This window comes from Heloderma suspectum, chromosome 7, assembly GCF_057233095.1.
Source record: "Heloderma suspectum isolate Gila_16-S chromosome 7, 16-S_ref, whole genome shotgun sequence".
In the NCBI taxonomy this organism is placed as follows: domain Eukaryota; kingdom Metazoa; phylum Chordata; class Lepidosauria; order Squamata; family Helodermatidae; genus Heloderma; species Heloderma suspectum.
In genome coordinates this window covers 106,589,192-106,604,714 of record NC_139464.1, presented here as the reverse complement: position 1 = coordinate 106,604,714, position 15,523 = coordinate 106,589,192, and the positions used below count along the sequence as shown (strand labels likewise).

General features: G+C 41.5%; 2 protein-coding genes across 9 annotated transcripts in view; one reads left to right on the top strand and one right to left on the bottom strand.

The window, feature by feature from the left end:
- The window catches only part of GSAP (gamma-secretase activating protein), a 65,614-nt gene extending 63,247 nt beyond the window's left edge, over window positions 1-2,367 (top strand). For 3 of the 5 annotated variants that reach the window (XM_084811503.1, XM_084811502.1, XM_084811505.1), the window contains one exon: window positions 703-2,364. In XM_084811503.1, the coding sequence (XP_084667629.1) occupies window positions 703-794 (92 nt within the window). In that variant the 3' untranslated portion in view covers window positions 795-2,364. Of the gene's footprint in view, window positions 1-702 lie in introns of all 5 variants that reach the window. The other 2 variants (XM_084811501.1, XM_084811504.1) reach the window with 1 other exon arrangement.
- CCDC146 (coiled-coil domain containing 146) overlaps window positions 2,113-15,523 on the bottom strand; it is a 97,181-nt gene continuing 83,770 nt past the window's right edge. For all 4 annotated transcript variants that reach the window (XM_084811498.1, XM_084811499.1, XM_084811497.1 and 1 more), the window contains 6 exons: window positions 13,099-13,323; window positions 12,115-12,343; window positions 7,332-7,460; window positions 5,980-6,117; window positions 5,344-5,592; window positions 2,113-2,905 (listed from right to left, as the gene is read on the bottom strand). In XM_084811498.1, the coding sequence (XP_084667624.1) occupies window positions 2,702-2,905; window positions 5,344-5,592; window positions 5,980-6,117; window positions 7,332-7,460; window positions 12,115-12,343; window positions 13,099-13,323 (1,174 nt within the window). In that variant the 3' untranslated portion in view covers window positions 2,113-2,701. The remainder of the gene's footprint in view (window positions 2,906-5,343; window positions 5,593-5,979; window positions 6,118-7,331; window positions 7,461-12,114; window positions 12,344-13,098; window positions 13,324-15,523) is intronic.

Below are 15,523 nucleotides of genomic sequence, written 5' to 3'. Positions count from 1 at the left end.
CCTTCCGTCTTTCCCAGCCAGCATGGCACTAGGTCAGGGAAGGCTGACTTAGGGTTATAAAAAGATCTAACTGGAATAGAGGATTGTTATGGTTGAAGAGTCAAGGCTAACAGCAGTTTTTATCACTTCTGTTGTACTTATTAAATGTGTTACAAAATACATCAATGTATTTGATGTATTTGATCTGCACCCACATCACGCTGGGTACATACGGAAACTCCATTAGGTCTGCCACTGTGAGAAGTAACCACAACAGCCATGATGATGTGATGGGAGTTGCCATATGCTATCAGTGTGACCTGAACTATATTACAGGAAAGTGGTTTTTCAGTACCTATGATTTCCTCAGCTACCCAACTAGGCTAGCCTGTGACCTCTGTTGCAGCTTGACTGATGAATGCATCCCCCATCTTGTATTGTACTTGGAAAGGCACATGACATGTAAAGAAAAGTCAGGAAGCCAATGTGACTGTAATGGTTTTCTCAGTATTTCTCGTTTCTGGTCAGAGGTTTACTGCTAACTAGGAGAAGTTTGTGTGTTTTACAGTTATTGTCTATGAATAAAAGTGAAACAAACTGTTGCACTTCTGATAATATCAGGAGCAAACAATGCAATCTGGGATTAGCAACTTTGGTCACATGAGTATCCACCAGTAGCAAAATTAATCCTGTCATATAAATATTCTGCATGGTCTTTCCTAGGATGGGCAGCTTCTGTGGAACAAGAGATCGTGAATGCAAGGTCTGTTGAAGAGTTGGCACTGAAGCACACAACTATGCTCTTAGGTCTTTAAGTATTGCTTACTGAAAACAAAATGGTTACCTCAGCAGCATCCCAGCTTTGCAGTGTCTATTAACAAGTGGGCAATTAAGTGCTAGAGAAAAGAGAATTTTGGATTTTAGTAGACTGGTGTGAAACTGCAATTATGATCGTTTTCAGGAGAAATACTAACACCTCTGCTTATGGAGAGTTTGGTATGATGACTCTTTGTTGTTAATGGGATATATTTTTGATGTTGCTTTGCCCCCAAACCAGTCACATTTGGGTAGCTACACGGTATTATAAATTTGTCTGTTGTACTCATTCTAATTCAGATTCTTTCATGTTAAAAACTATAAATATGGAGTGAGGAAGAAAGGAATAACTTCTTGGTGGAGCAATAAGAAACTGGCAGCTGTTGTACACTGATGTATAGATGGGATACATTCATGAGCTTAAGCAGCATGAAAAATCCAGGATGGCAAATAAAAATAGCTCATTGTAAATAATGGTCGTAATTGTATAGCTTTGGAAATGGGCATTAATGTCCTTGCTCAGTGTAACTAGCTGAGGACTTAATAGAATATCATCTTCCTTGAGTGTATTTCGCTCCTGTGAGTAACTACTGCAAAAGATAAATTTTTACTCTGATATATTTATTTCAATATTCTACCTTGTTAACTTCCACTGGGCATGATCCAGTTTTAAGTTAAGCACTATTAAATTCCATTGATTTTGGTGGGAGAGGTATGCATTTGGCTTAATTTCTTCCATTGAAATCAATAGGATTAAGCATGTTTAATTTAGATTGAATTGTTTGTACTGATTCTAGATCTAGATTGAGTGTCAATGTGAAAAGAAGTTACTATTTAGAAAATAGCCATATGCCTGGCGTTCATTTCTCACCTGTTTATACAGCACTAGGCTCCCTGTTTTGTTTTTTAGCTGTGGTTTCTAACAACAATAGAATAACTGGGAAAAGTTTTTTCAGTTTCCTGAATGCTGGCATACCATTAAACTGATGTAATTTTACTTGTATAATAGATTTTTTGGTAACTACACGTGTTTTGATTGTAGTAAACAAAAATGAAGAAGAAGCCTTTAAGTTAGATGTTGCATACTTAGGTATCCTGTTCCAATAGGACTGTTCCTTCAGAGTTTTGTATAGTAAGTCCTTTTTAATCAAAGCATCACTACACTATGAAAGCAAACACAATTTAGGGGAAAAAAAATGCCAGGTTCATTTTTGTCTATCTAGGTGCAGGAACCTTCCCTTTGAATCTGTGTAGTAAGACTTCCCTCACCTCTGTAATATAGATATTAAAAGTTACCAGGTTTTTTCTGCAAGAAACAGATGTAATCACTAATTTAAATAAGTGTCACAACCTCATTTTACTACAGAGTTCCTTTTATTTGTGCAATGAACGAGAGTGTCAAACATTTGTATGTAACAAGAAGCTACAGATTTCTAATGTTAATACATTATTGTATAAAGTGTGGGAGATAAAACCATTATACTACTTGGATTATTGCACAGTCTCCTTACATTTCAAAACATTGCCTTAAATGTTTGGATTCTAAATGCATAAAAGGAAAGGTATGGTACTGATGACTATCTCAGTGTATTTACTACTTGTAATTACTTATGGACATTTTTTTTTGCTGACACTAAAACATTTGATAAAAATGTTTGATTTCCCCCCCCCCCCCCCATTCAGCCATTTAAGGAATGCAGTTCACCAAGCCATACTGAACAACGCCATTTGTTTCATGAGGGCTTGCATGAAACAGGGGAGTGCTTTGGGTGGCAACAGCATTGCTCGGTCTATAAAGCTTCAATCCAGCCCTATTAACATCTGGGGGAATACTGCCATTGGTGCTGAACACAAAGTAGGCTCTGAATGATCAGTATTCTTATTTAACAACCATAAGTCCAGCCTTTTAGATCTCTATTGGCTTTACAATTGGTTTCCTTATGTGCCTCATATTTGCACTAGGCTCGCCTGGCTTGAAAGGAGCCAGTGCTCCGTAAGGCCGTGGCAGAGGGAGAACGTTTTCCTCATCTGGGATGTAGGCATTGGGCCGCTGCTCAGCAGTGGTGTATATGCTAGTTGGCAAGGCATGTTGTTCGTCTTCTACAGCACGCTGTAAAAACAGAATTTGTAACTGATTAAATACAGGCTATTGCACAAAATACTTCTTGGAAGTGCTACATTTTCAACAGAACCAGGCAGGACATTAGTTTGCACATGCTGTCTGCAATAGCAGTCAAAACAGTTGATACCCTGAATTACTCTTTAAAAAAAGGACATGATGCAAGGGATCCATCAAGTTGTTTTGTGTTTTTTTTTGGGGGGGGGGGATTGCTGTTGGGTGTTTTTCTTCAAAGCAGTTGTGTGAAGCTGCTAGTTGAACTGAGGGAGGATATATTTAATCTTTTTTCCTGCACCCTTTCCTCATCCTAATTTGCCCCTTTCTCCAAAGCACTGCAAGGGTTAAGTAACTGGCTTGATCACATATCTCCTATGTCACATTTTGTGTGTCACATCGAGTCTCAGTAAGGAGGTTTAGTACCATGGCTCCGATGTTTGGTTTTTACTAATAATAACATGGCTATCAAAACTGATGAGTTAAGCGCCACAACCTCGATCCAGTGCCAAGACACTTTAGGTAAAAGTCTCAATCCACATTTTATTTCTCAGATCCTTTGAATTGCCAGCTTGGACAGCATTTTGGGATCCCTCTTCACTGCTCTGTGCCTTTGTTACCTCTCATTAAAAGGATAATGAGTTGTAGATGTTATCAATAACAATTACTTTTAAAAACAAAAGTGAGCTACAGCAAAAGCACACACTCTCTTATGGCGTCTGAGCATTATGTCAGAGCTGAGTCACGTGTGTGTTGAAGGTGGATGTCTGAATTGCTTCCACTGAGAAGTGTGTGTTCTAGAGGTGAAATGAATGCTGTGGTGTTTGGTCTCTGGCTGTTAGACACATTTATTTATGTAACATTATTTTAAGGCTGTTTTTAAGGGTAGAACCCTTTCATGCAAGTCATCACCTATGAACACTGAGATCAAAGAAATGTGTTTCAAGGATCTTGCGAGTTCCTGCAGCTGATTACATGTAAATGGGAAGTTAAATTATATTTTATTCTGTGCCCTGTTTAGTGTGTACTTAAAATGAATACATTCTTTCAGAATGTGAGGAAGGGAGACAGAGGTTTTGAGCTACCATGGATTTCAAGGAAGATGCAAGTATAGGAGTTCCTACAGCATCACAGATGTTGTTTCCCTGGGTCAGTGCTAGAAGGCAACCATCTCTGTGGTCTGAAGAGCTCTCTGCTACCGAGGACCTGAAGCGCTACTAGATAGTAATTTTAATTAATTTTATTTCTCTACATAAACCAAAGCTCTCTGGGTAGCTCACAAAATAAATACTTAACACAGTAAAACAAAATTTGAAAAACTCATAAATTTAAAGCAGTAAGAACAAAGATAAAATCCGGCAACAGTCAAAAGAGCTAAAAACACACTAACACAATCTTTAAAACTGAAGGGCTAAAAAGCCTGGGAAAATAAGGTCTTGACCTGGTGCTGAAAAGACCACAATGAAGGCCCAGGCGAGCCTCTCTGAGGAGGGCATTCTGCAACTGGGGTGCCACCACCGAAAAGGCCCTCTCAGTAGCCACTTCACCTCATTTGGCAAGGGCATCTAGAGAAGGGCCTCTAAGAATAAGGGTCCGGGAAGGTGTACATGGAAGGAGATGGTCTTTCTGGTAACCTCGCCCCAAGCTATTTAAGGCTTTGTAGGTTAATAACAGCACTCTCAGTTGGGTCCCTGTGAATAATCTCGCTGCCCTATTTGAACCAGCTGAAATTTATGGACTTGTTTTCAAAGGGAGCCCCACATAACGTATTGTAGTAATCTAAATGAGAGGTTACCAGAGCATGGATAACTGTAGCTAGGCTATCTCTGTCCAGATAAGGATGGTATTTCAGCGTAAGATGATATAAGGTACGCAAGGCCACCTGTGCCTCTAATAATAGTGCTGGATCTAAGAGCACCCCCAAACTAGGAACCTAATCCTTTAGGGGAAGTGCAACTCCCTCCAGAATGGGTTGAGTATCAGGCTGAATGAACAGGCAGAAGAACAACCCACTGACAGTACCTCCAGCTTACCTGGATTAAGTCTCAGTTTACTGGGCCTCATCTAGTCCTTTACCACACCCAGACACGGATTCAGAACATTCCCTGCTTTATTTGGGTTGGATGAAAAGGAGAGATAGAACTGAGTGTCACCTGCCTGTTGGTGACACCTCAGTCTATATCTCTGGATAACCTCTCGCAGCAGTTCCATGCATATGTTGAACAGAATGGGGCACGCCAAGGCATAAGTGCCAAGAGACAGAGCAATAATTCCCAAGCACCATCTTCTGGAATTGGCCATCTGAAATACGGCTGGAAGAGCCTTGGCCCCTACTTAGAGCTCCACGTCACCAAGTTACGAGTTAACAAACCTCTTCATAAACCCATACTGGACAAAACACAAATGTCAGCATCGGAATCCCAACAGAAACTCACTTTTGCTTTGTCTTCTGCAGCAGCCTTATATACTTCTTCATCACGGAGCACCTTTAACCACTCCATCTCTACTTCCTTAGGAGGTGGGAGACCTTTCTCTAGCCTGGAGGTGATGCACATTAAAAACTGTTCTTTGTCCCTCATTTCTTGTTGCAGTTTAATGGCAAGGGCTTGGTTCATAGATAACTCTGCAATAAGAGCCATCATCTTTTGTGTTGTACTTTTTATTTTCTCTTGTAGTCCATTCATCTGGAATGAAGAGCAATAGCAAAATGATACCCAGTTTCCCTAAACTCCTCCACTCTCCCAAATAAGCAAAACCCCCTCCCATTTCATTGCCACATGGTGTCTCCATAGTTGAGCACTGTACAACTAACTCCAGCTGGAGGACGACTGTTCCAAAGACTTTGCAAACTATGTTCTACATTGTATATTTTGTAAAGGTTTGTATATCTTTACTTATACATATAATCTCTTTAGAACTGGCAGTTCTTTCTATTTACTGTTCTAATAGGAATTATTTCCTACATTTAGCCTTGCTTTATACTATATAATGGAACGTAAAAATATCAGGGAAAAATAATCATGGGCCAAATATAGAAGTGCTTGTAGAAAGCTTATGTGACATATCCTCACCTTTTTTGCCAGTGTTAATGTATCCTGTCTGCTGTTGTCTGCCTTCCTGTTGATTTTTTCTGTCAGCCGCGAAACTTGCTCATAAATAAAGTCCTTCTCAAGCAATTTCTCTTCCTTTTGTGCCAGCTGTATTTCCAACTGTAGTGACAGCAAATTTATAAATGTACGCAATTAATAATGGGAAATAAAACTGCCAAAACCAATGTTCCATTATCTTTTTATTTTGTTTTTTACAACACAGACTTGCCATCCCAGATTTTCTGGGTCTGGATGGCAAACAACAGTGTTTCAGGATTAAATTAGCATACAATACAGGGATGAGTCTGATGTAATAGTTTCTTCTGAAAGAATGCATTGGGCATTATTCTCACAGAGGTGTATGTGTCACATCAGAATTTGAAAGCGTACAACAATTGAAAGATAAAACATTTCAAAGAGAGATGCCATGAAGAAGATGAAGTAAGTTTGTGCTCTTTGATATCAATCCATTTTCCAGGCAGTATCAGGATTACATACTGGGCTGCATCTAAAGGGTTTTCTCTGACAGGAGCTTTCCTCCAATGGAAGGACAGTTTCTGTTGGAGGAAGAAAACCTTTGGATATACCCACTGAAACTGTCATACTACAACTGATGTGTAATTTGATTCATTTATTAATATAAAAGCAAGCCAGTTCAATAAAATTGTGAAGTGGCTGACAGCCCTAATTCAAGACCACCTCCCATTTGTCTTTTATTCCTTTCTTGATTTCTGTGAACTCAAGCATGTCTAACTCTGTTGTATTGTGGCCATTATGTTTTTATAATGGCTAGATTTAGTCAGAAATTCTGCCACTTGTAAGGCTTTAGACTGGCAGAAAGAGGCAGGAAAAACCCACATCTTGCAGTTCAACTTTGGAAATAGAAGGCCCATGAGCAATGTTTGTAGGATGTAAGAAATAACAGTGATTAATCACAATCAAAGGAAGGACTATAGTGTTACAAAAGATATGGGGCTGTCACTGAAGACAGTATCCTTCTGTGAGTTCTTCCCTAGCCCCTCCATAATATGTAGTATAACTTATTCCATGGTCTGACATAGTGATCTTGTACATGTCTCCATCCCTGTTCAACATCACTGGCTAGTGGGGTGGTGCAATGCACAACGTCAGGACAAAGGATGAGCGTTACTACATAGAGGGCATAGGGAGAATACTGAGCTGCCTTGGGAAGACTGTGTGGCTAAGAAAGGGATAAAATAAAGACACAGGGATGCAGTTTTTGCATTGTTTTGTTCTGCCTATTTTTCAATCCAGTTAGTAGTGAAACATGGCTGTTTACCGTGATGGCCTCTTCAAGCCATGAATAATATTACCTCCTCTATCTTTTTGAACAGCTCTGGTTGAGAGGGGTCCTTTCCTGGCAGTGTTCTTGTTCTTTTTTCTCCATTAGGGTCTGTAAACAATTTCTCCAGGCTTTTAATTCTGTCCTTGCATTGTGAATACTATCAAACAAGAGTGACGAATATATCATATACAATCAGCTTGTTAAGTTAGTATGCATTTTCCCCTTTCATAATGGTAAAAATACCTCCCTTTTTAACATTTGAACCCACTAACTACCCAACCTGAACTCAGTTCTACTTTTTGGTAATTTTAAGAAATCTATGAGATTTCAGGGAAATAAACAATTCTGGCTTTGGAAAGTAAAGTGGTGGCTGAACACAGTTCTGTTGCACTTGCATTTCTGAAGAAATGTAAATCCTGTGACAACAGCAACAAAATAACTATTTTGACAAAATGTACAGTGGTATTTCCTAATCTGGACTGGACAAAACAGGTGATTCATTCTGTGGACTTCTTTTTTCTTGCGAAGTCACACCATCCTGTCCTTCTTGTTCTCAGAAGTCAAGTTGCTTCACAGGAAAAGGTTTTTAACAATCCCCACCAGAGAATGTTTAAACAAGAGCTTGATGGCAGAAAACTAAGGTAAAGTTGCTGTTCCTCCCAATTACACTGGTTTAAAATTTGGACAGATTGTGATGTGCTGGTTCTCAGCTTCCTGGAACAACACCACAGTATGTGCAGCAATATGAAAGAAACGGAAAAAATGCATAAACGGAAAACTGAAACAAACCACAAAAGGATGTAGCTAGCCACAGTGTCAGTGAGCGCTCATACACGTGCTCAGCACTATGAATATAACCCTTTACACAATCCATCATCAGCCGCTGCTGTGCAACTGTCATTGACACAAGTGGTAGAATACAGCAGAAAAGTAGCCACAGAACTACCTGCCCTTAGTAAGTTAGCAGGTGCAGAAGTCTCCCCCTCTCCAGTATGCATCTATACAGTAGTGACATGTAAACATGTGGCAGTCGCTAGCTCACGTTAAAGGGGCCCGTGGGTCCTTGTTTCCAACTAATTTACCAGCAGTCCTGGTCTATGTGTGGACAAGCTACTGAGTCTCTCTACATTTATGGTAGCACTGGTCTGTGGGCCCCACATCACACCCATGATACAACCTTCAAAACTTGGGACTTGTAAGAGGCCTTTAACCTTTGTGTTTCCTTCATTTTCTAATGAGTGAACTTTCACAGCAAAGCCCACATGCTATGCTGCGCACACTCCCTCTGTCCCTCAAATGTCTATAAAAGTGATATGAACGATCCTTAGCTTTAAGTACCCTTGCCACGTTTGATTGTGATGTTATTAAATGCTAGTCACAATCCTGTGCTGGACTGTGGTAAGTAGGCTTTAGCATGAAGACTCAAAAAGACTCTCTTCCCCTCCTCCTTCAAATGCGCTGTACTTCAGGAGGCCTGAAATCCATTCCAGAACAAACTGCAGCGCAGCACAAGAAACCACAATGTATCTGTGCGATGGCCTCATCAAAATAGCATCTAACCCTGAGGATGTTTTCCAGTCTCAGTGCCACCCTATTTTTGTGCTAATTTTTTTTAACATAAGAAGCACACGGATGCATGTGCGCTCAGAAGCTGCTCCCACGAGGTACTATAGCAGCCATATCGGGGGTCAGACTAAGTAGCCTCATGCAGTCTCATGCTTCATGTTCTTGCTGAGCTCTTTCTCCCTTGAATATATTGTTGTAAGCTGACGAGACACAGGAATTCCTTATCTTGTCAAAGGTCATACAATTGTATATCTTGTTCTCTGCTGTTCTCTTCTGTTCTCTCCTTATCATGGCTACCCTATAACCCAGTTCTTGTATTATAAACAATGGTGCTGGGAAAAGAAATGTTGAGGACTGCAACCCCACGCGGGAGGGGGAGGAGGAGCCGTTTCATATGTGTCACAATGTCTATAAAAACAATGTGCTGATGTATTTCGGGGCTTCTGGCTCTTTGGAAATGATTCCAGCCTTAAGCCCGCGCGTTAAATAAAGAATCTCTTTTTCCTTCACTCCGTGGTCTCTCTGACTCTGGGTTCTGCAACACTACAGTGAGGTTTACCACTTCCTAGACAGCGTGTTTGGGGTTGTGGCCTTACTCTAGCTCCCTCATTAGCAATTATAAATGTAACTAGAAATTGCAGCCTAACACTAGATAGTTTTGAATCAGCATGTGAAATCCAGCCTTTCACCCTCTTCTGCCTCTCCTTACGAACACCACAGAACCTCTCCTGGCTCTGAACTATGTGAGAGATTTGCCTCCATTCCCCTCCTGCCTTCTTGACTGCCCTGCCAATTTGGTCCTTAAGCTATCCCACCGCCCTAAGCTGCCTGCAGTATGTAGCTGCTCCTGTTCCTGTTCCCACTGCCCCAATTCTATGACGAAACCTTCCCCACAAGCAGTTCAGAAGTTTGCAAACATCCTTCAGTAACCTAGCTCATATGTACAAGTGTATTTGATGTGATTTGGTGAATACAACTCTCACCCTTTTCCATTTAGTAATGCGTCATAGTACCTATCTTTAAACTATATTTTTCATTCAGATTTCTAGGGATGGACGGAAGTCACTTACCTGATCCCGAAGCTTGCTTCGCGGTGGGGGGGAGGCGCTCCGTTTCTCCCCGCCGAAATTCTGGCCGGGGGGGGAGCGCCCCACCTCTCCGGCTGCGAAAGTTCTGCTCCTGCCAGGACGCAAATGGCCGCGGCTGTAGCCGCCGCCGTTTGCGTCCCTGGCCTGCAGTCAGCCGTGATAGGCTACGTAAATGTTTACGTAGCCTATCACGGCTGACTTTGGGGGGAAAAAAAAAGCGTGTACGCAAATGGCGGCGCCCATGGGCACCGCCATTTGCGTTCCTTATTTTGGCACGGGTAGTCTACGTAAATATTTACGTAGACTACCCGTGCCAAAATAAGGAACGCAAATTTTGCGTTTTGGCCATGGGCGCCGCCATTTTGCCCATGGGCGCCGCCATTTGCATACGCGCTCCCCCCCCCCAAAGTCAGCCGTGATAGGCTACGTAAACATTTACGTAGGCTATCACGGTGTTTTTTGAAAATCTAGCCGTGATAGGCTACGTAAATCTTTACGTAGCCTATCATGTTTGTTGTTGTTGTTGTTGTTTTTTACTTGGAAATGGCGGCGGTGGCAGCCGGTCGGAAGACCGGCCGCCGCCACCGCCGAACCGCCGCCGGGAGCCGCCGCCGCCAGGGACATTCGCCGAAGGTAAGTCCCATCCCGGGGGGGGTGGCGGACCGTTTCTCCACCAATTTTGGGGGGCCAAATGCGTTGGCATTCGGCCTCCCGGAGATTCATGGAGAAATTCTCTGACATCCCTACAGATTTCTGATTACCCAGATTGTTTATGCATTCCCTAGGGGCTCTGGCAAAACCCTCTGCTTTATATACAGTTTCCCAAAACTAGTAGAGGTAATACTCCAGAGCTGCAAGTCAGCAATGCAGAGTTGCTCTTCTACAGAAATACCAGCAGGCCTGATATGTCAAAAGTTAGAATTCTATATAGGAATGATCAGAAACTGCATGGAAAAAATTACTGTTTGCTAATAAGGTCAAAGGTAAATACGCTTTTTCAGAAAGAAAGGAAAGAATGTCCCTAGCATTAGGGAGCTCCGTAGCGTTTCTTGACATCTTGTGACAATAACTAAAATTTTAACCATGTCCAACACATGGATTATTCATAGCAGGTAGGACAGCCTCTCTAGAATAGATTTAATGTATTGTTTTAGTGAATCGAACTACTATTTTACAGCAATAGGATTGAAAGTGCAATTATACTTACATTAATCCCATATATGTTCTTTTTAATTAGTCCTACCTAATAACAGTTACTTTGTATCCCAAGTACAAGCAAAATCTCAGGCAAAATTAAAACTTGAACTCCAGATTCTGAACATGTTTCCACAGGAGATCTATGTATGGAAGCAGGGTTCCTCCTTTGGGTTCACTTGCTGGATTGAGAACCCAGGCTTTAAATCTTGGTTGGGATCCAAACAGCCATGTTCAATCCACTACATATACATCGGCTTTTCCCCCGACCCTCCTTCCCCTTCCCAATGGCAGCCCCCAATTGTCACTCACAAAGTATGAGCAGGCCCTTCAGAGCCATACTCCATGGTGCACAAAAGCTGCTAGTGGAAAAGAAAATTGGCAGCTACCCTGCGCCTGTGAAAAACCTCCATACACACCCACAGGTGTTTGATTCCTAGCTCAAAGATAAGCATCCATCCTGCACAGAAGAGTAATCTAATATGGCATCTGAATCATACTGGGCCATGGAACTGGAAACAGATTCCCCGCTGATTTGCAATGTAGGTGGGAATGTGCGTTCCCAGGCAAGGGCTCCCTTGTTCATTTCAGTATACTTGCCAGTTGCTTTCTCCAGCACTGAACATAACAAGCATGCTACAATATGACTGTGCATATTTGAACCCCCAGGGAAATGTTGATTATAGCAACAGGGTGGAAGTTCCATTAATTTAAATGGAATTTACTGTCATTATGCATCATTCTTCCTGTGTGGCAAGACTGCCCATGAGGTAGGGCACTTGGTACAATTCTGCACCTGGTTTTAATGGTAATTAGATTTGAAATCTGGATAGTTCTGCATTATTTACCAAATATAGGATGCAACTAACAACCTCACACTTCCAGAGTTATGGCTTTATTTTGTTTACATTTTAAAATAAAAAAATCTGATTTGGAACAGATAATGTTTTTAACTGCACCTACCTGAATCTGAAGGACCACTAAATCAGCATCTAGACTTCTTTTCATGGGCAATGTTCTCAGTGATAATTCAATCTGCCTTTTTTTCTCAGTTAGCTTCAACTTTAGAAAGCGGATCTTTTCATCCATCACATTAACCTCCATATCGCCATTTCGAGTCATCATCTCCTGAATATTTATTTTTTCATAAAAAATGCATACTTCTTCTTCACGCTCTATGAGCTGAACTCCACTACAATGAAACCCCACAGTAAAGACTTAAAAACAGGTTCTAATGGATTTAATTCATTTTGAACTACAATTCAAGGAACATATTTTACAACACATACTTTCTGTATCTATAATCATGGGGCTTTCTTCATTAGAATATGTCTTTGTCTTTCTTCTTAATGTTCTGTTGACATGGGAACAAACCCTAGGACCTGCTAGGACTACAGGCTTTGTTCAAAAACAATTTACTATGGTCTGGGTAACATGTGCACGATCAGACTGATTAAATCAATAAAATATTATTTTTAATCTGCACTCGTGATCGTAAGAGAAACCTAAAGTTATTACTCAAGAATAAAACCCACAGATTGATACAGGAATCTGAGGTTTGTGGTAACTCAGGCAACAAGTTAATCTTGATTGCACTACACTGAGGATACAAACATGCATATGGCATGGTGAGTAATAGTGCAGTCCTATGTATCTTTACTTGGAAGCAAGTCCCTCTGTGTTTTGTTTAGGGTTGTTGTTTCTTAACAGCTGTCTTTGTCCACCTGTGATGAGCACCATAATGGCTATATAAGTAGTTTTAGCAATATATTCATGGGACATTTTCAAATGTTAACCCCCCTGCAAGCAAAATATAGCAGCAATATAAGAAGGCACATTACATAGGGCTAGGGGACTGAGAGACGATTTCCGCCAACACAGAGGCTAACATTCCAATGAAATACTGCAGAATCGTCTCCGCACCTTCTGGATTACCCTGGCCCCTACCTCTCGTTTCGGCGCTGAACAGCTCTTTCGTACTTTTTACGCAACTGCACCATTTCCTCCTCAATACGAGTGAGCGTGTTGGTGAGTCTTTCAACGTCCATCAGCTGCTGCTCTCGCTTTTCTTTCATCTCTTGGAGTGTTTGATAAACCTTGCAGACATCACACTGGATGCTATCTTTGATGGCAATATTATTTGAAAGCTTCAGCTGGTATTTTTGCAATTTTCTGAATAAAATAAAAACACTGTTTAAATAATGTTACATTTCTGGGTGGCCTTAGACAAGACACTTTTAGCCCTCCCCAATTTCTTAAAATGATTGCTGAGGTAATGTATGTGAACTGCTCAAACACATAAAAGCATGACACTGATATTAAATATTTTGACTTTTACTAGTATTACTTCCCTGATACATTTAAAAATGCATCTTCCCTGTCAAAAGTCAACTGTAGACATCTGTGGAAACACTGGTCAGTTATAGTTCTATATCCCACAGGACAGGAAAACAAGGATGTAACAATTACAGTAATGTAGAAAACCATTCGCCATCCAATGTGTAGTGTAGGTGTGGGTGTGGCAGGAGCCTGATGAACAACTGCAGACATATTGGCACCTAAGGGTCAAAAAGAAGCATCTGCACCTGAGAGTTAGATGAGAATATTGCTCCCCAAGGATTATACAATGGATAACACCCCTCCTTCCGCCCTTAAATCTCTCCTCCTTTTGCATCAATCCACAACATTTTACACCCCCAAATTCACTCTAAACTCCACCACCCATATTGCCCTAGAAACCACTCATTTGCAACACCTCCCAATCCTTTAATTGAATCAGAAATCTCAACCTCCTTTCTCCCCTCCTCCCCGTCCATATTTAGACAGACCCACCCATCCACCCACAGTAGGGAGCGATACTGCACATGCTTTGCTCTTCTGTTAACACTCCCACCTCATTTCACATGGACTTGCATCTATCATATTTTGGGGCTTTCTTTAACCCTGTAAATGCTTGATCTCACTTAAACGCCTTAAATCAACTGTTTAATTTTTTATGCTTGAATTATGATCAACAATTCGTGTTGCTCTTTCAAAAACCTTGTTTCTGCCTCCTTTATTCCTCTGATACTAAGTTGCCTATTTGCATTAGTGTTTGGTGACTGAGGTGGAAATGGCCACATGCGTGTCAGCCAGTACATCTTAACAAATGCCAGGATTTAATGTAGAGTTTACCGTATGTACAATGTTTATTATAGAGCTTAGTATTATGTATCCAATATGTCTCAGCTTTCTGGACATCTAAGGGATTAATTTAAATTGATATATTGCAGATATCTACTCTAATCTGAGCCAACCATCCTCCCTTAAGATCTGTCCATTGAAGTAGACATATTCACCAACTGAGTCGCGTCGTAACATGTTTTTAGTTCCACCAGGCACCAGCCCCTTTTGCTCTGAAGTCCTAATATTTGCCATCCCCCTCTACTCCCTAAGTGAATTCATCAGAGCTTCTGCCACTTTTGATTCCCTTTGGAGTGCTATGTGCTGCTATTGCACAACTTTCTCTTCTGTTTCAGGCATCCCACAACAATTTAACGGTATCTCCTTGGTATGTGCACTCATGCATTCTTAACATCCAGCCTTGCAGCACATTTCAAAGGTGAAAGAATCTTCTTTAGTGAGGACCCTTCCCATACACTTGCCAGAGAAGCCAATGTGCTCTTGGCAACGTCCTTGGAACAATGTGAGAAAGATGGTCAAGCTGAATGGGGCATTGTCATAGAATCATAGAATCATAGAATAGTAGGGTTGGAAGGGGCCTACAAGGCCATCGAGTCCAACCCCCTGCTCAATGCAGGAATCCAAGTCAGAGCATCCCTGACAAATGGCTGTCCAGCCTCGTCTTGAAGGCCTCCAGTGTGGGAGAGCCCACCACCTCCCCAGGTAATTGGTTCCATTGCCGTATTGCTCTGACACTCAGGAAGTTTTTCCTGATGTTCAGTCGGAATCTGGCTTCCTGTAACTTGAGCCCATTATTCCGTGTCCTGCACTCTGGGATAATCAAGAAGAGATCCTGGCCTTCTTCTCTGTGACAACCTTTCAAGTACTTGAAGAGCGCTATCATATCTCCCCTCAGTCTTCTCTTCTCAAGGCTAAACATGCCCAGTTCTTTCAGTCTCTCTTCATAGGGCTTTGTTTCCAGTCCCCTGATCATCTTTGTTGCCCTCCTTTGAACCCTCTCCAGCTTGTCTGCATCCTTCTTAAAGTGTGGTGCCCAGAACTGGACACAGTACTCCAGATGAGGCCTAACCAGTGCTGAGTAGAGGGGAACTAGTACTTCCCGGGATTTGGAAGCGATGCTTCTATGAATGCAGCCCAAAATAGCATTTGCCTTTTTTGCAGCCACATCACATTGTTGGCTCATATTCAG